The sequence below is a fragment of the Protopterus annectens genome, chromosome 4.part0, assembly GCF_019279795.1.
Source record: "Protopterus annectens isolate FY-2018-M chromosome 4.part0, PAN1.0, whole genome shotgun sequence".
Classification (NCBI taxonomy): Eukaryota; Metazoa; Chordata; order Ceratodontiformes; family Protopteridae; genus Protopterus; species Protopterus annectens.
Genome location: NC_056733.1, coordinates 939,087,839 through 939,108,689, shown reverse-complemented (window position 1 = coordinate 939,108,689; position 20,851 = coordinate 939,087,839). Strand labels below are relative to the sequence as shown.

At 43.6% G+C, this 20,851-nt stretch overlaps 1 protein-coding gene across 2 annotated transcripts in view; it reads right to left on the bottom strand.

Annotated features, from left to right (window-relative positions):
- HIP1R (huntingtin interacting protein 1 related) overlaps nucleotides 1-20,851 on the bottom strand; it is a 2,955,354-nt gene that overhangs the window by 1,140,993 nt on the left and 1,793,510 nt on the right. For both annotated transcript variants that reach the window (XM_044068914.1, XM_044068915.1), the window contains exon 18: nucleotides 11,487-11,681. In XM_044068914.1, coding sequence (XP_043924849.1) covers nucleotides 11,487-11,681 — 195 coding nt within the window. The remainder of the gene's footprint in view (nucleotides 1-11,486; nucleotides 11,682-20,851) is intronic.

Here is a 20,851-nt window from a genome sequence, read left to right as displayed (position 1 = left end):
CCAAGTACCTGTGCAATACTAAAGTCTTATGCAAGTGTTCACTTCAAAAAGTGTTAAAATGTGTTTCTAATTATGTGCAGTATTAGTCTGTCTACCTGCATGTCCATGATGTAATAAGCTAGGTGTTATATGAGTAAATGCCTGAAAATAGTCTATATGTTGTTTGCACATTGAGTCTGGAGACACGGAATTTCATTCAGATTTTGCACTTGTGTGATTTCTGAATGACAATAAAGTTTACTTTGACTTTGAGAAAGACAGCACAATATGGTTGTATATGCCAGAAAACAAGATAACTGAAAAGTTAATTAACAGGTAGAAATTCATGTGTTAAAACCATCCCTGAGGTATGTTCAGTGGAACTCTGTACAGTGCTTAACCACACCTACACTTGTTACAACAAACTCTATCATTAATTGGTCTATATATCATCAGGCAAAGGATGGAAACAACTGCCCCTAAGGGAGAGTATGCTCCAAGCTGTAACTTGCAGACCTTTACGCCGATCTAGTTATTGATTCCCATTAGGCTGAGCGCATCATCAGTGCTGCTGGATCATCGTGAATGTTGTTTGTTTTTGCTATGCTGCCAGTCTCTGCGAGTGCGAGTCACAGAATCGTGACTGGTAAGCATTACTGCTGCCCCTTACCTGCATACCTGCTTTGTACTTAAGATTCTTACACATGCACAAAACAATGTGCAGGAATTCTACAGCTTTTAAACTGTACAGGAGTATGGTACAGGGCCTCTACCACTATCAGCACTACAAATGTGTGTACATCATTTATGAACACCTTTCCATGACTTAATCAGTGTGTTTTAACTCTCCACTTTCAGCAATTAGAGTGGTATCATCTGCATAACTGAGGTTCTCAATATTTCTCCCAGCAGCAACATCTGATCTGTCACCGTTACATACGTGTAAAACAAACCACAAACATTGATTAATCCTTTGACACAATTAAAAATATGGACCTCTAAATGCTAGTGTAAGGGAGGCAGAGAGAAACGTTGCACACTTGTTCGTGTACTTGTAATGCTTAAGCATCTTCTTCATTCATTTATGTCTGGCCCAGGCAAGGTAAATACGCATGCATTTAGACACCTACCTTTTAAATACTGCTTGTGAGTTAATGTCAATCATGCTACTACACAGAAGCAGAAACATTTGACATGTACACTAAAATCAGTGTCCATTCCTCATAGTCTGAACAAGGTCTATGGAGAACAGTGCCATGCCAGATGGCGGTTTCCTCCAGACTCTGCACCATCAGTCATACCTAGACCAGCTGGAGGCAAGTCAGGGCTTTATCTCTCTAACCAAGCACCCTCTAAACACCAAATATTCTGGTGTGTATTTAAAGATGAACACAGTCAGCAAAGCTAGCTTCTGACACAATCTGAGATAAGTAGAACGCAATCTGGCCTAACGGGTGAGTGAATAAGGCAGCACGTTTATCATACAGACCAAATTCCTATTTATATCATAATGTTCTGCAAGGTGAGTTTGGAAAACATGTTTCAAGTGGATGGTAAGTGAGCTTCAGGCCAGCTACAGCTATAACACAGCAAAAGTGGATCCAGTAGCCATACCAGTATCAAAATAAAAACTCGATGCAAAAACAGCCTGATTAACAATGTGCTCCATGAAAAAAAATGCAGATCAGATTAGAACAGTTTGTTTTTGCAACAGGATACCAGTCATGCAGGAGGTAAGCAATCCTGATTTCTAGCTCATCACCAATTCCAGCAAATAACATCTTAAAAGTAGGAGGACTTTTTTTTGATAATGTGATATTTGTGATACCCTATGTCATTATACCCCACTTTAGGCTGCACATTAGCATACCCCTGACATTATATACGACTTTAGGCTGCACATTAACATACCCCTGACATTATATCCCACTTTTGGCTGCACATTAGCATACCCCTGACATTATACCCCACTTTAGGCTGCACATTAGCATACTCCTGTCATTATACCCCACTTTAGGCTGTACATTAACATACTCCTGACATTATACCCCACTTTAGGCTGCACATTAGCATACCCCTGACATTATATCTCACTTTAGGCTGCAAATTAGCATACCCCTGATATTATACCCCACTTTAGGCTGCACATTAGCATATTCCTGACATTATACCCCACTTTAGACTGCACATTAGCATACCCCTGACATTATACCCCACTTTAGGCTGCACATTAGCAGACTGCTGTCATTATACCCCACTTTAGGCTGCACATTAGCATACCCCTGACATTATACCCCACTTTAGGCTGCACATTAGCAAACCCTTGACATTATACCCCACTTTAGGCTGCACATTAGCATACCCCTGACATTATGCCCCACTTTAGGCTGCACATTAGCATACCCCTGACATTATACCCCACTTTAGGCTGCACATTAGCATACCCCTGACATTATACCCCACTTTAGGCTGCACATTAGCATACCTTTGACATTATACCCCACTTTAGGCTGCACATTAGCATACCCCTGACATTATACCCCACTTTAGGCTGCACATTAGCAGACTCCTGTCATTATACCCCACTTTAGGCTGCACATTAGCATACCCCTGACATTATACCCCACTTTAGGCTGCACATTAGCAAACCCCTGACATTATACCCCACTTTAGGCTGCACATTAGCATACCCCTGACATTATGCCCCACTTTAGGCTGCACATTAGCATACCCCTGACATTATACCCCACTTTAGGCTGCACATTAGCATACCCCTGACATTATACCCCACTTTAGGCTGCACATTAGCATACCTTTGACATTATACCCCACTTTAGGCTGCACATTAGCATACCCCTGACATCATACCCCACTTTAGGCTGCACATTAGCATACTCCTGACATTATACCCCACTTTAGGCTGCACATTAGCATATCCCTGACATTATACCCCACTTTAGGCTGCAGATTAGCATATCCCTGACATTATACCCTACTTTAGGCTGCACATCAGCATACCTTTGACATTATAACCTACTTTAGGCTGCAGATTAGCTTACTCCTGACATTATACCCCACTATAGGCTGCACATTAGCATACCCCTGACATTATACCCCACTTTAGGCTGCACATTAGCATACCCTTGACATTATACCCCACTTCTGGCTGCACATTAGCATACCCCTGACATTATACCACACTTTAGGCTGCACATTAGAATGGCCCTCTATCATCAATTATCTACTTCTGATAGGTACAAGCTCCTATCAGCTACGTTGGTTGGCTAGTTTGCCTCTCTCTCCCTAAGCTACCTAGTCAGCCCCTGTATTCACAGACGTTCAACAATGTCTGTGTACTAGAGTGCTAATCCTGTATGCACAAGTATAGCTAGGGTGGGGCAAAGGAGGCAGCCATCCCAGATGCAAGGTGTAAGAGGGTACAATTGGTGTCCTCAGTACATTACTGGCACTATTAGCGCTCGGTATGTGGCATAACAAAAACAAAACAATCTTCTTAGTTTTAATCAGATATAAAAATTAACAGTTTGTTATATATTTTTTCTCATTTGCTGCCTGAACACAAACACTCTATGCTCCATTAATGGCAACAACTGCAGCAGACCATTTGCTACAAATCTAGCAAGCGATCCGCTATAGCTTAAGAACAAGTTGAACCACGACATAGTAAAATCTTCTTTTTAATACAAAATGGCGAGCGCTTTCACAATGGTAACCATTACTTCATCAGACAGTTCATTCAAACAGCAACAGCACTTAAATACTTTAATTCATTACTAGAACAACCAATCCAATTTACATTTTGCACATGTGGTTTTTAAACAGAGTTTTTCTGACTTCAGCAAATAACTAAGGGCAAAATGTAACCATAGTAATTAATTGATTGCCGAGTGCTGAATTAACTTTGAGTGGTAGGATTGGTTGTTCTAGTAATGAATTAAAGTATTTAAGTGCTGTTGCTGTTTGAATGAACTGTCTGATGAAGCAATGGTTACCCTTGCGAAAGTGCTCACCATTTTGTACTAAAAAGAAGATTTTACTTTGTTGTGGTTCAGCTTCTTTATTCCAGCTACCTTCCTACTGGGCACCTTTGTTTCAACATTTTCAACTTCTGGGCTGGTTTGGATTTATTTGTTTGCTGATAGTTTAAGAAGAGTTTTGTTTTCAGAAGAATGAAGCAAACAGGCCCGGCTTTTGCATCTTGAAAACTATGAACCAGATTAGGGAACAGACCTTTGTTTTTTTTGTTTTTATTCCTCAAGAAGCGTGGAAACAGATATGGCTGGTTTATTATTAAATTAGAAGTGGACCTTTAAGAAATTCTTTTTTTTGCTTCTCAACTTAAAGTTTGGTGAGGGGGATGGTAGAATAGTTAGCTACACCTCTGCCTGCAAGTCTGCACAGTGTGACATGAAGATGTGAATCGCTACAGGCTGCTACGCCTGTAAGATGGGTGACATGCAGATGTGCATCACTACAGGCTGCTACGCCTGTAAGCTGGGTGACATGCAGATGTGCATCGCTACAGGCTGCTATGCCTGTAAGCTGGGTGACATGCAGATGTGCATTGCTACAGGCTGCTATGCCTGTAAGATGGGTGACATGCAGATGTGCATCGCTACAGGCTGCTACGCCTGTAAGCTGGGTGACATGCAGATGTGCATCGCTACAGGCTGCTACGCCTGTAAGCTGGGTGACATGCAGATGTGCATCGCTACAGGCTGCTACACCTGTAAGATGGGTGACATGCAGATGTGCATCGCTACAGGCTGCTACACCTGTAAGATGGGTGACATGCAGATGTGCATCGCTACAGGCTGCTACGCCTGTAAGCTGGGTGACATGCAGATGTGCATCGCTACAGGCTGCTACACCTGTAAGATGGGTGACATGCAGATGTGCATCGCTACAGGCTGCTACGCCTGTAAGCTGGGTGACATGCAGATGTGCATCGCTACAGGCTGTTATGCCTATAAGATGGGTGACATGCAGATGTGCATCGCTACAGGCTGCTGCACCTGTAAGATGGGTGACATGCAGATGTGCATCGCTACAGGCTGCTACGCCTGTAAGATGGGTGACATGCAGATGTGCATCGCTACAGGCTGCTACACCTGTAAGCTGGGTGACATGCAGATGTGCATCGCTACAGGCTGCTATGCCTGTAAGATGGGTGACATGCAGATGTGCATCGTTACAGGCTGCTCCGCCTGTAAGCTGGGTGACATGCAGATGTGCATCGCTACAGGCTGCTACACCTGTAAGATGGGTGACATGCAGATGTGCATCGCTACAGGCTGCTACGCCTGTAAGATGGGTGACATGCAGATGTGCATTGCTACTGGCTGCTACACCTGTAAGCTGGGTGACATGCAGATGTGCATCGCTACAGGCTGCTACGCCTGTAAGATGGGTGACATGCAGATGTGCATCGCTACAGGCTGCTACGCCTGTAAAATGGGTGATATGCAGATGTGCATCGCTACAGGCTGCTACGCCTTTAAGATGGGTGACATGCAGATATGCACTGCTACAGGCTGCTATGCCTGTAAGATGGGTGACATGCAGATGTGCACTGCTACAGGTTGCTACACCTGTAAGATGGGTGACATGCAGATGTGCATCGCTACAGGCTGCTACGCCTGTAAGATGGGTGACATGCAGATGTGCATCACTACAGGCTGCTACACCTGTAAGCTGGGTGACATGCAGATGTGCATCGGTACAGGCTGCTATGTCTGTAAAATGGGTGACATGCAGATGTGCAGCGCTACAGGCTGCTACGCCTGTAAGATGGGTGATATGCAGATGTGTATCGCTACAGGCTGCTATGCCTGTAAGATGGGTGACATGCAGATGTGCACTGCTACAGGCTGCTATGCCTAAGCTGGGTGACATGCAGATGTGCACTGCTACAGGCTGCTACACCTGTAAGATGGGTGACATGCAGATGTGCATCGCTACAGGCTGCTACGCCTGTAAGATGGGTGACATGCAGATGTGCATCGCTACAGGCTGCTACGCCTGTAAGATGGGTGACATGCAGATGTGCATCGCTACAGGCTGCTACGCCTGTAAGATGGGTGACATGCAGATGTGCATCGCTACAGGCTGCTACGCCTGTAAGATGGGTGACATGCAGATGTGCATCGCTACAGGCTGCTACGCCTGTAAAATGGGTGGCATGCAGATGTGCATCGCTACAGGCTGCTACGCCTTTAAGATGGGTGACATGCAGATGTGCACTGCTACAGGCTGCTACGCCTGTAAGATGGGTGACATGCAGATGTGCACTGCTACAGGTTGCTACGCCTGTAAGATGGGTGACATGCAGATGTGCATCGCTACAGGCTGCTACACCTGTAAGCTGGGTGATATGCAGATGTGCATCGGTACAGGCTGCTACGTCTGTAAAATGGGTGACATGCAGATGTGCAGCGCTACAGGCTGCTATGCCTGTAAGATGGGTGATATGCAGATGTGTATCGCTACAGGCTGCTATGCCTGTAAGATGGGTGACATGCAGATGTGCACTGCTACAGGCTGCTACGCCTAAGCTGGGTGACATGCAGATGTGCACTGCTACAGGCTGCTACACCTGTAAGATGGGTGACATGCAGATGTGCATCGCTACAGGCTGCTACGCCTGTAAGATGGGTGACATGCAGATGTGCATTGCTACAGGCTGCTACACCTGTAAGATGGGTGACATGCAGATGTGCATCGCTACAGGCTGCTATGCCTGTAAGATGGGTGACATGCAGATGTGCACTGCTACAGGCTGCTATGCCTAAGCTGGGTGACATGCAGATGTGCACTGCTACAGGCTGCTACACCTGTAAGATGGGTGACATGCAGATGCGCATCGCTACAGGCTGCTACGCCTGTAAGATGGGTGACATGCAGATGTGCATCGCTACAGGCTGCTACGCCTGTAAGATGGGTGACATGCAGATGTGCATCGCTACAGGCTGCTACGCCTGTAAGATGGGTGACATGCAGATGTGCATCGCTACAGGCTGCTACGCCTTTAAGATGGGTGACATGCAGATGTGCACTGCTACAGGCTGCTACGCCTGTAAGATGGGTGACATGCAGATGTGCACTGCTACAGGTTGCTACACCTGTAAGATGGGTGACATGCAGATGTGCATCGCTACAGGCTGCTACGCCTGTAAGATGGGTGACATGCAGATGTGCATCGCTACAGGCTGCTACACCTGTAAGCTGGGTGACATGCAGATGTGCATCGGTACAGGCTGCTACGTCTGTAAAATGTGTGACATGCAGATGTGCAGCGCTACAGGCTGCTACGCCTGTAAGATGGGTGATATGCAGATGTGTATCGCTACAGGCTGCTATGCCTGTAAGATGGGTGACATGCAGATGTGCACTGCTACAGGCTGCTACGCCTAAGCTGGGTGACATGCAGATGTGCACTGCTACAGGCTGCTACACCTGTAAGATGGGTGACATGCAGATGTGCATCGCTACAGGCTGCTACGCCTGTAAGATGGGTGACATGCAGATGTGCATCGCTACAGGCTGCTACGCCTGTAAGATGGGTGACATGCAGATGTGCATCGCTACAGGCTGCTACGCCTGTAAGATGGGTGACATGCAGATGTGCATCGCTACAGGCTGCTACGCCTGTAAAATGGGTGACATGCAGATGTGCATCGCTACAGGCTGCTACGCCTTTAAGATGGGTGACATGCAGATGTGCACTGCTACAGGCTGCTACGCCTGTAAGATGGGTGGCATGCAGATGTGCACTGCTACAGGTTGCTACACCTGTAAGATGGGTGACATGCAGATGTGCATCGCTACAGGCTGCTACGCCTATAAGATGGGTGACATGCAGATGTGCATCGCTACAGGCTGCTACACCTGTAAGCTGGGTGACATGCAGATGTGCATCGGTACAGGCTGCTACGTCTGTAAAATGGGTGACATGCAGATGTGCAGCGCTACAGGCTGCTACGACTGTCAGATGGGTGATATGCAGATGTGTATCGCTACAGGCTGCTATGCCTGTAAGATGGGTGACATGCAGATGTGCACTGCTACAGGCTGCTACGCCTAAGCTGGGTGACATGCAGATGTGCACTGCTACAGGCTGCTACGCCTAAGCTGGGTGACATGCAGATGTGCACTGCTACAGGCTGCTACACCTGTAAGATGGGTGACATTCAGATGTGCATCGCTACAGGCTGCTACGCCTGTAAGATGGGTGACATGCAGATGTGCATCGCTACAGGCTGCTACACCTGTAAGATGGGTGACATGCAGATGTGCATCGCTACAGGCTGCTACGCCTGTAAGATGGGTGACATGCAGATGTGCATCGCTACAGGCTGCTACGCCTGTAAGATGGGTGACATGCAGATGTGCATCGCTACAGACTGCTACACCGGTTAGCTTTTGAAAAATGAACCTTTCCCTCGGTGGTTCACACAGATTCCTTAATCTCAGTTAAAGTATCAAAAGCCCATTTGGTTGAACATGCCTGACTGAAATAGCCAATTGAAAAAGCATTTGTCTGTGGGGGACTTTTCTTCATCCCCTATATGCAGGAAAAGACCATTTTGCACACTTCTTATAATTCAACAAGCCATCAAGCCTCATTAAGTTGTAATTCATCTCCTGCTGTCATCTGCTCTGTCTTCTAGTCTCAAGACAAAAGGGTTTTATAAACTTAGATCGATGTAATGCAAACATATTAACACTCCATTATAGCTACTTAATCATGTGCCAGGCCAGTCCACATGTTAAAACCCTAGCTGACAGCAGCATACCTGAGGACATCCTATTGTGGTTTATAGGTAAATACTAAGCTATCGGTCTACAGACTATTATAAGCCTAGTCATATCTGAGAAGTAAAGACCTTAACCAAACTATAACTAGTGGGTGCAAACTCCTGCCCTTTTTCAAGGATATGTTCTCCAGAACAGCATGCTATGGAAGCACATGTTCATAAGTAGTTACTAAGCATGTCATCCAGGAGTCCATTATGGAGTCCAGCCCGATTTCCTAACTGGCCAGAAGCACAGCACTATCTAGTTAAGTAACTCATTTACACTCACACAGCAGGCATATGGAGGCAGATAACTCGCTTACACTCATACAACAGGCATGTAGAGGCTGATAACTCACACTCATACAACAGACATACGGAGGCTGATAACTTGCTTACATTCACATAGCAGGTATACAGGGGCTGATAACTCTCACACTCATACAATAGGCATATGGAGGCTGATAACTTGCTTACATTCACATAGGAGGTATACAGAGGCTGATAACTCTCTTACACTCATACAATAGGCATATGGAGGCTGATAACTCACACTCACACGGCAGGTGTATGGAGGCTGATAACGCACTTACACTCACACAACAGGCATTTGGAGGCTGATAACTCGCTTACACTCACACAGCAGGTATACAGAGGCTGATAGCTCACTTACACTGACACAGTGGGCATACAGAGGCTGATAACTCCCTTACACTCACACAGCAGGCATGTGGAGGCTGATAATTCACTTACACTCACACAGTGGGTATACGGAGGCTGATAACTCGCTTACACTCACAGCAGGTATATGGAGGCTGATAACATGCTTACACTCAAACAGCAGGTATACAGAGGCTGATAACTTGCTTACACTCACACAACAGGCATGTGGAGGCTGATAACTCGCTTACACTCACACAGGAGGTATACAGAGGCTGATAACTCGCTTACACTCATACAACAGGCATATGGAGGCTGATAACTCGCTTAAACTCATACAGCAAGCATAGGGAGAATAATAACTTGCTTGCACTCACACAGCAGGCATATGAAGGCTAATAATGCACTTACACTCATACAACAGGCACGTGGAGGCTGACAACTCGCTTACACTCACACAGCAGGTATATGGAGGCTGATAACTCACTAACACTCATACACCAGGCATATGAAGAATGATAACTTGCTTACACTCACAGCGGGCATATGAAGACTGATAATGCACTTACACTCATACAACAGGCATGTGGAGGCTGACAACTCGCTTACACTCACATAGCAGGTATATGGAGGCTGACAACCTGCTTACACTCGCACGGCAGGCATGTGGAGGCTGATAACTCTGTTACTCTCACACAGCAGGCATGTGGAGGCTATTAACTGGCTTACACTCACACAGCAGGTGTATGGAGTCTGATAACTTGCTTACACTCACACAGCAGGTATACAAAGGCTGATAACTCGCTTACACTCACACAGCAGGTATACAAAGGCTGATAACTTGCTTACATTCACACAGCAGGTATATGGAGGCTAATAACTCACACTCACGCAGCAACTTTATCGAGGCTGATAGCTCGCTTACATTCACATAGCAGGTATACGGAGGCTGATAACTCACTTACACTAACACAGCAGGCATATGGAGGCTGATAACTCGCTTACACTCACACAGCAGGTATATGGAGGTTGATAACTCGCTTACACTCACACAGCAGGTATATGGAGGCTGATATCTCACACTCACACAGCGGGCATATGGAGGCTGATAACTTGATTACACTCACACAGCAGGTAATACAGAGTCTGATAACTTGCTTATACTCACATAGCAGGTATATGGAGGCTGATAACTCACTTACACTCATACAGCAGGTATACGGAGAATGATAATTCGCTTACACTCACACAGCAGGTATATGGAAGCTGATAACTCACACTCATACAGCAGGTATATGGAGAATGATAACTTGCTTACACTCACACAGCGGGCATATGAAGGCTAATAATGCACTTACACTCATACAACAGGCATGTGGAAGCTGACAACTCACTCACACTCATACAGCAGGTATATGGAGGCTGATAACTCACACTCACACAGCAGGTATACGGAGGCTGATAATGCACTTACACTCATACAACAGGCATGTGGAGGCTGACAACTCACTCACACTCATACAGCAAGTATATGGAGGTTGATAACTCACACTTATACAGCAGGTACATGGAGAATGGCAACTCGCTTACACTCACATAGCAGGTATATGGAGGCTGATAACTCACTTACACACACAGTAGGTATATGGAGAATGGTAACTTGCTTACACTCACACAGCAGATATATGGAGGCTGATAACTCACTTACACTCATACAGCGGGCATATGAAGGCTGATAATGCTCTTACACTCATACAATAGGCATGTGGAGGCTGACAACTCACTCACACTCACACAGCAGGCATATGGAGTCTGATAACTCACTTAGGGAAGAGGGCTTCATATATTGTGTGGCACTTCTTTAATGCACTGGGGTGTGATACGGAGCACACATTTCACTTTTGTGCTGCCACTGCTTCCAAACTAGCAAAATAAAAGCAGAAATAAAGGGCTACACTTCATCCTGTGGATTTAGAATAACTTTCGCACCCACAAAAACAAATTCTCAGAGATTGCATGACTTTGCCTTACCTGTTGTCTCAGTTTGGCCTGCAGCCCCTCAACTTCTTTCTGGATCTTCTCCTTGTCCTGTTGGAGAGAGGACTCCTTATCCTGGGACACACTTCTGACAGACGACAACTCAGTTTTCTTCTCTGCTAATGCTTTCTCCAGTTCGATGTTTGCACTCTGAAGGTCATGTAATCTTGCATTTAAGTTGGATCCCGACTGAAACCAAAAATCATAGATGAAAACAAATGTTCACACTCTAACCTCTTATAGCTGCAACCATTTATTCACTTATCTATCCTTTGTTACCCGGGTTAGTCCCATTTGGCTAACACCCTCTTTTTGGGAAGACCCAAGGTGCTATTTATACTACCAGGAGAAATTCTGTCATTCAATTTTATGATCTTTAAGACTTCAGAAAAATAGTCACTCAGGCAGCAGGGTAAGGGCTAGTGTTTCCCAATCCAGTCTATACACTACCTGTTCATTTGATAAGATACTAACAGTCAACCGACAGCCAATACTTGTAATCATCTCTTGCTCATAAGAACTGTGTTATATCTGTCGAACCGTATACGGAGTATCTTTTAATTAAGCTATTTCAGCCATCTACTATGACGTGTGTACGATGGGAGAGAGGGAACTACTCCGTCTTTCACACGATACTCCTTACACTTACGCTACGGCTTTATCAAAATTAAGCTACACCTTCGGACAAGCAGCATACACAGCAATCTTACCTTCTCAGAGAATTTTCCATGGTGTGATCATATACATGTCATGGAGTGCCATTAAAAAGTGTAAAGTGCAACATCACAATGCAGTTAATCACAATGTTTAACAACAACAATAATAAAAGTCAGCACAGGTATCAGCCAGGCTGTCACATGCAGCAGTTAGGTGGGCTCTCACCTTCACCTTTCTTTCCCAAGCAGAAAAAGTAAACACCTCTGGCTTTCTGTTTCTGCATCCTGCCAGCCCTTAACATACACACCTCTATCAGGTGTTCTTTTTTTCCTTGCATGTATGACTCTATATATATATTTATGACTACAGACAAACATATAAAAGCATCATAACACTGCTGACCAATGCTTGCATTTCAAAAAAATAACTTGCCAAAAAACAGATCAAGAAAAACAACAGATGATCACAAAAGGGGAAAAAATTCCTTTTGCAATCAAAATGCTACCCCAACATCCAGACCACATATGACTGAACAATGGTGGTATTGTGGAAAGGGTCCCTGTAAGATAAGAAAAAATGGGCTGGGGATAGGAGAAAGGGTAGATAAAGAGTGAATATGCATTAGTAAGGATGGGCAGGGGGCCTAGCCAGACCTCACACACATAACCTTAGATCTAGTGGTCCTTCACCTCCTAAATATCAGTAAATCAAACAGTTCGGTTAGCACTACAACCAGAGACAAAGCTTTATCAGCAGGTAAAGAGAATGAGATGGATAAAGCGAGTCATTACCTAGCACCCCCATCACTGTAATAAACGTTCTCAGCAGGATAAGCAATGGGACTCAATTTCTTCCTACAAACTAAAGCTGAATGATGGGCTGGATACTCTCAAATAGTCTCAAATTTACCCAAGGACTAATAGGCCTTTACTGAGGGAGGGTACTGGAAAGCAACATTAGACTAAAATAGCCTTCAAACTCCTATGAATTTTATGGGCTGTAGCAAAGGGAGTCCCCTCAATTCCACAAACGGCATGTCCTCTCAGTCACCCTCTCTCCAAGAATGAGTGGCAGTTTCTCCAATCTCAACGAGGGAAATCGCATCCCTCTGTCTGTGCAATTCCTTCCCCACAGCTGGGGGAGAACAATGGGCCAAGCACTTTAACTTACTGGTATCTACAACGGGCCAAGCACCTTAACTTACTGGTATCTACAATGGGCCAAGGACCTTAACTTACTGGTATCTACAATGGGCCAAGCCCCTTAACTTACTGGTATCTACAATGGGCCAAGCCCCTTAACTTACTGGTATCTACAATGGGCCAAGCACCTTAACTTACTGGTATCTTCAATGGGCCAAGCACCTTAACTTACTGGTATCTACAATGGGCCAAGCATTTTAACTTACTGGTATCTACAATGGGCCAAGCACCTTAACTTACTGGTATCTACAATGGGCCAAGCACCTTAACTTACTGGTATCTTCAATGGGCCAAGCACCTTAACTTACTGGTATCTACAATGGGCCAAGCACCTTAACTTACTGGTATCTACAATGGGCCAAGCACCTTAACTTACTGGTATCTACAACGGGCCAAGCCCCTTAACTTACTGGTATCTTCAATGGGCCAAGCCCCTTAACTTACTGGTATCTTCAATGGGCCAAGCACCTTAACTTACTGGTATCTTCAATGGGCCAAGCACCTTAACTTACTGGTATCTACAATGGGCCAAGCCCCTTAACTTACTGGTATCTACAATGGGCCAAGCCCCTTAACTTACTGGTATCTACAATGGGCCAAGCCCCTTAACTTACTGGTATCTACAATGGGCCAAGCCCCTTAACTTACTGGTATCTACAATGGGGCAAGCATTTTAACTTACTGGTATCTACAATGGGCCAAGCCCCTTAACTTACTGGTATCTACAATGGGCCAAGCACCTTAACTTACTGGTATCTGCAATGGGCCAAGCACCTTAACTTACTGGTATCTACAATGGGCCAAGCCCCTTAACTTACTGGTATCTACAATGGGCCAAGCCCCTTAACTTACTGGTATCTACAATGGGCCAAGCCCCTTAACTTACTGGTATCTACAATGGGCCAAGCCCCTTAACTTACTGGTATCTACAATGGGCCAAGCCCCTTAACTTACTGGTATCTACAATGGGCCAAGCCCCTTAACTTACTGGTATCTACAATGGGCCAAGCACCTTAACTTACTGGTATCTACAATGGGCCAAGCACCTTAACTTACTGGTATCTACAACGGGCCAAGCACCTTAACTTACTGGTATCTACAACGGGCCAAGCACCTTAACTTACTGGTACCTACAACGGGCCAAGCCCCTTAACTTACTGGTATCTACAACGGGCCAAGCCCCTTAACTTACTGGTATCTACAACGGGCCAAGCCCCTTAACTTACTGGTATCTACAACGGGCCAAGCCCCTTAACTTACTGGTATCTACAATGGGCCAAGCCCCTTAACTTACTGGTATCTACAATGGGCCAAGCCCCTTAACTTACTGGTATCTACAATGGGCCAAGCCCCTTAACTTACTGGTATCTACAATGGGCCAAGCCCCTTAACTTACTGGTATCTACAATGGGCCAAGCACCTTAACTTACTGGTATCTACAATGGGCCAAGCACCTTAACTTACTGGTATCTACAATGGGCCAAGCCCCTTATCTTACTGGTATCTTCAATGGGCCAAGCACCTTAACTTACTGGTATCTACAATGGGCCAAGCCCCTTAACTTACTGGTATCTACAATGGGCCAAGCACCTTAACTTACTGGTATCTACAATGGGCCAAGCCCCTTCTCTTACTGGTATCTTCAATGGGCCAAGCACCTTAACTTACTGGTATCTACAATGGGCCAAGCACTTTAACTTACTGGTATCTACAATGGGCCAAGCCCCTTAACTTACTGGTATCTACAATGGGCCAAGAACCTTAACTTACTGGCATCTACAATGGGCCAAGCCCCTTAACTTACTGGTATTTTCACAGCTTGTGAGCATTCATAATACGTCTTGTTAACTTGCTTGTCTACCCTCATTTATACTTGTCTGGGATAAGACTGAAATATGTCTATTCATACGAAATGAGTCTTGGTTCTGCTATTTGGTTGCTTTTATTATTATAAGACTAAAATATGTGCATCTGAATATCTGCTCTACCAATTTACCAAACTGAATGAATGAAAAATAAATAAATAAATCCCACCTCTTCCTTCCTTGCCTGGCTCCTCCAGTCTCGGGACCAGTAATCACACCCCAGTTTCCTGTGACTCAGTGAAGACTCTGTTCAGGACCAGTAACCAAACCCCAGTCGCCTGTGACTCAGTGAAGACTCTGCCTGGGACCAGTAATCAAACCCCAGTCACCTGTAGCTCTGTGAAGGCTCTGTGTGGGACCAGTAATCAAACCCCAGTCACCTGTAACTCTGTGAAGGCTCTGTGTGGGACCAGTAATCAAACCCCAGTCACCTATGACTCAGGGAAGACTGCCTAGGACAGATAATCAAACACCACTCACCTGTAACTCAGTGAGGACTCTGTCTGGGGCCAGTAATCACACACCAGACACCCTGTGACTCAGTAAAGACTCTGTTTGGGACCGGTAATCAAACCCCAGTCACCTGAGACTCAGTGAAGACTCTGGCTTGGACCAGTAATCAAACTCCAGTCACCTGTCCTGTCTGGGACCTTTAACCACACCCCACTCACCTATGACTAAGTAAGACTATGTTCGGGACCAGTAATCAGCCTCACAGTAAGATGCTGTCCTGTTCGATTCTCAGCTAGAGCGTCTTCTGTGTGGAGACATGAGTGAATGGGCGTACCTTCGTTGAAGGTTGTGCGTCAAGGCTGGCAACTTGGCACGTAACAATCTACTGCCAATCATTAGCGGACCGGAGTTCCGCTGTGGCGACCCCTAACTGGGAAAAGCCGAAAGACACAACAACATAAACATATATACATATATATATATATATATATATATATATATTTTTTTTTTTTAAACAGATTTATCCCTTTTATAGTTTCTGAATTTACAGCTGCAAATCTGCCCCAAGCCTTTCTAGTAAATAAATCTAAAAAGTATACTTTCCCAATCCCAATACAGAAGACAGTATTATCTCTTTTTTTTGGTAATACAATACCCTGATGTCTATGTTGTAGTCTCATGATTTGTGCTAACACATACTAATCACTAATATATTGCACTTCCTGCTGGAGATCAGAGTATATAAACAACTCTTTCTCTTTTGCTGTCCTGGAAATGCTTCTATTAGATGTTTGTCACAGACCATGACGCTTTATGCAAATTTCTAATCTCAGGATAACAAGCCTCTTTCTTTTTGCCTTACAGCACATTCACAGATATGGACTTCTCCTATGTGAGGGATTTAACACAAAATGTTTGGCATTATTCTCTGACCTGTTGCAAGGGAAATGTGGCTCTCTGGCAATGTCTGCCCACAAATGGTGACTGGTAGGACTCCCTGCACCTCAATTAAACAGTGCCCTTGGAAAAGTAAGCCCAGAGAGATGGCTATCTGCTCCATGAAAACGATGTAGTTGGCCCTGTTCCTCTGTGGGGATTCATAATCCCCATTAAGTATGCACAGTAGATGCTAAAAAACACCAAACTGGTAAATGGGATTTCAAGAGATGGAATTTAATCTCATGAATATCCCAGCTGCCAGGGCTATGTTACAGAAGAGATGCATGCACATGCCATTCACAGTGTCAGCTGCACATGCCATTCACAGTGTAAGCTGCACATGCCATTCACAGTGCAAGCTGCACGTGCCATTCACAGTGTAAGCTGCACATGCCATTCACAGTGCAAGCTGCACGTGCCATTCACAGTGTAAGCTGCACATGCCATTCACAGTGCAAGCTGCACGTGCCATTCACAGTGTCAGCTGTACCAAAAACACACAGTTACTGCAGTAAAAGGCAAATACCACTAAAAGCTGTCATTCGGTCAAGTTACAAGTGAAAGTACAGTTGAGCAAGTCTTACTCATAACACTACATGTTCAAATTTCTTCACAGTTGCAGTAAGCTATGGGTAGTGTCCTACCAAGGACACAGCACCTGGCCAACTTGCCAAAGCTGCATCTCTTCTCTACCTCTTACTCAATCTGGTTGCTGATAAGCTGCACACGTTTTAGAAAGAAGCACATCAGCAACCAGCAGTAGGTAAACCTTCAGGGATTTTACCATCCCAAGAATGGAAGGTAGAATCATCCTGAGCCAACAACCATCAGTAACCACCATAAAAATCATCCAAACAACAACAACTGTAACAAAGGATGTACAAAAGTAATCCAAGCAACAACTACAACAAAGGAGGTATAAAATCATCCAAGCAACAGCTGTGACAAGGGAGGTATAAAATCATCCAAGCAACAACTGTAACAAAGGAAGTACAAAGGTCATCCAAACAACAACTGTAACAAAGGAGGTATAAAAGTTATCCAAACAACAACTGTAACAAAGGAGGTATAAAAGTCATCCAAACAACTGTAACAAAGGAGATATAAATTGTCATCCAAACAACAACTGTAACAAAGGAGATATATAATCATCCTAGCAACAACTGTAACAAAGGAGGTATAAAAGTCATCCAGACAACATTAACAAAGGAGATATAAAACTCATCCAAACAACCATAACAAATGAGGTATAAAAGTCATCCAAACAACAACCATAACAAAGGAGGTATAAAAGTCATCCAAAGAACCACCATAGAGAGGAGTTATAAAACTAATCCAAACAGCAACAGTAATGAAGGAGGTATAAAAGTCATCCAAACAACAGTAACAAAGGAGGTACAAAAGTCATCCAAACAACAACGGTAACAAAGGAGAAATAAAAGTCATCCAAACGACAACCGTAACAAAGGAGGTACAGAAGTCATCCAAACAACAACTGTAACAAAGGAGGTACAAAAGCCAACCAAACAACCGTAACAAAGGAGGTATAAAAGTCATCTAAACAACAACCATAACAAAGGAGGTATAAAAGTCATCCAAACAACAACCATAGAGAGGAGTTATAAAGTCATCCAAACAGCAACAGTAACAAAGGAGGTATAAAAGTCATCCAAACAACGACAAACATAACAAAGGAGGTATAAAAGTCATCCAAACAACAACTGTAACAAAGGAGGTATAAAAGTCATCCAAACAACAACTGTAACAAAGGAGGTATAAAATCATCCTAGCAACAACCGTAACAAAGGAGGTATAAAAGTCATCCAGACAACGACAAACATAACAAAGGAGGAATAAAAGTCATCCAAACAACAACTCTAACAAAGGAGGTATAAAATCATCCTAGCAAGAACTGTAACAAAGGAGTTATAAAAGTCATCCAAACAACAGTAACAAAGGAGTTATAAAAGTCATCCAAACAACAGTAACAAAGGAGATATAAAAGTCATCCAAACGACAGCCATAACAAAGGAGGTATAAAAGTCATCCAAACAACAACCATAACAAAGGAGGTATAAAAGTCATCCAAACAACAACCATAACAAAGGAGGTATAAAAATCATCCAAAGAACAACCATAGAGAGCAGTTATAAAACTCATCCAAACAGCAACAGTAACGAAGGAGGTATAAAAGTCATCCAAACAACAGTAACGAAGGAGGTATAAAAGTCATCCAAACAGTAACAAAGGAGGTATAAAAAGTCATCCAAACAACAAAGGTAACAAATGAGAAATAAAAGTCATCCAAACAACAACGGTAAAGGAGAAATAAAAGTCATCAAAACAACGACAAACATAAAAAAGGAGGTATAAAAGTCATCCAAACAAGAACTGGAATACAGGAGGTATAAAAGTCATCCAAACAACAACCGCAACAAAGGAGGTACAGAAGTCATCCAAACAACAACCGTAACAAAGGAGGTACACAAGTCATCCAAACAACAACCGTAACAAAGGAGGTATAAAAGTCATCCAGACAACAACCGTAACAAAGGAGGTACAGAAGTTATCCAAACAACAACCGTAACAAAGGAGGTACAAAAGTCAACCAAACAACGGTAACAAAGGAGGTATAAAAGTCATCCAAACAATAGCCATAACAAAGGAGGTATAAAAGTCATCCAAACAACAACCATAGAGAGGAATTATAAAAGTCATCCAAACAGCAACAGTAACAAAGGAGGTATAAAAGTCATCCAAACAACGACAAACATAACAAAGGAGGTACAAAAGTCAACCAAGCAACCGTAACAAAGGAGACATAAAAGTCAACCAAACAACTGTAACAAAGGAGGTATAAAAGTCATCTAAACAACAACCATAACAAAGGATGTATAAAAGTCATCCAAACAACAACCATAGAGAGGAGTTATAAAAGTCATCCAAACAACAGTAACAAAGGAGGTACAAAAGTTATCCAAACAACAACTATAACAAAGGAGAAATAAAAGTCATCCAAACAATGACAAACATAACAAAGGAGGTATAAAAGTCATCCAAACAACAACTGTAACACAAGAGGTATAAAAGTCATCCAAACAACTGCAACAAAGGAGGTATAAAAGTCACCCAATGACCAACGTAACAAAGGAGGTATAAAAGTCATCCAAACAAGAATTGTAACAAAGGAGGTATAAAAGTCATCCAAACAAGAACTGTAACACAGGAGGTATAAAAGTCATCCAAACAAGAACTGTAACACAGGAGGTAAAAAGTCATCCAAACAACAACTGTAACACAGGAGGTACAAAAGTCATCCAAACTACAACTGTAACAAAAGAGGTATAAAAGTCATCCAAACAACTGTAACAAAGGAGGTATAAAAGTCATCCAAACAAAACTATAAAAAAGGAGGTATAAAAGTCATCCACACAACAGTAACAAAGGAGGTATAAAAGTCATCAAGACAATAACTGTAACACAGGAGGTATAAAAGTCATCCAAACAAGAACTGTACAAAGGAAGTATAAAAGTCATCCAAAAAATGACTAACTAAGAAGGTTGTATCCCACCTCAGCTGTTTACAAAGCGGATGGTGGGTGGGTTTAGCTATGGCAGCAGTGAATAAATTTGAAAATCTACTGTTATGGGTAAGTAAGACTTGTACAACTGTACTACGTTCTTCACTGTCACTGCTGCAGTAGCCTGTGAGTCGATTCCCAAAGCTTACCCTACCTGCAAGGGGGAAAAATACAGGTCCAGGAGCCCCTGGAGAATGGTCCTCACAAAGCCTGTCCTGGACTCAGAGAAGGAATCATGTTTGTAGTCCTTTAAGAAGGTATGAGCAAAGGAATGAGTTGTTGCCTCTATAATGCTTTGAGTCCACCCCTTTCCAGTATGCCATCAAACAGGAAAAGGCCTGGTAAAATGTGCCTTAACTTTGTCTGAAACAGTTATAACATGGTGGGAAGAGCAAAAAACATTAGCAGAGGACAACAATTAGTTAGTCAATTTTTGGCCATTCTTAGTCTGAGCACAGAAAAAAACAGCTGTTCAGCCTTCCTAAAATAATTAGTTCTTTGAAGGTAGAACCTGACCTGCCTGTTCTTATCCCGCATATGTAGAATCTGTTCTCCCTTGTTTTTTGGCTCCAATTAAAAAACTGTGAGACTGATGTCTTGATTCATGGTAAACTCATAAATAACTTTAGTCATGAATGAAGGATATGTGCTTAGCAAAGCAA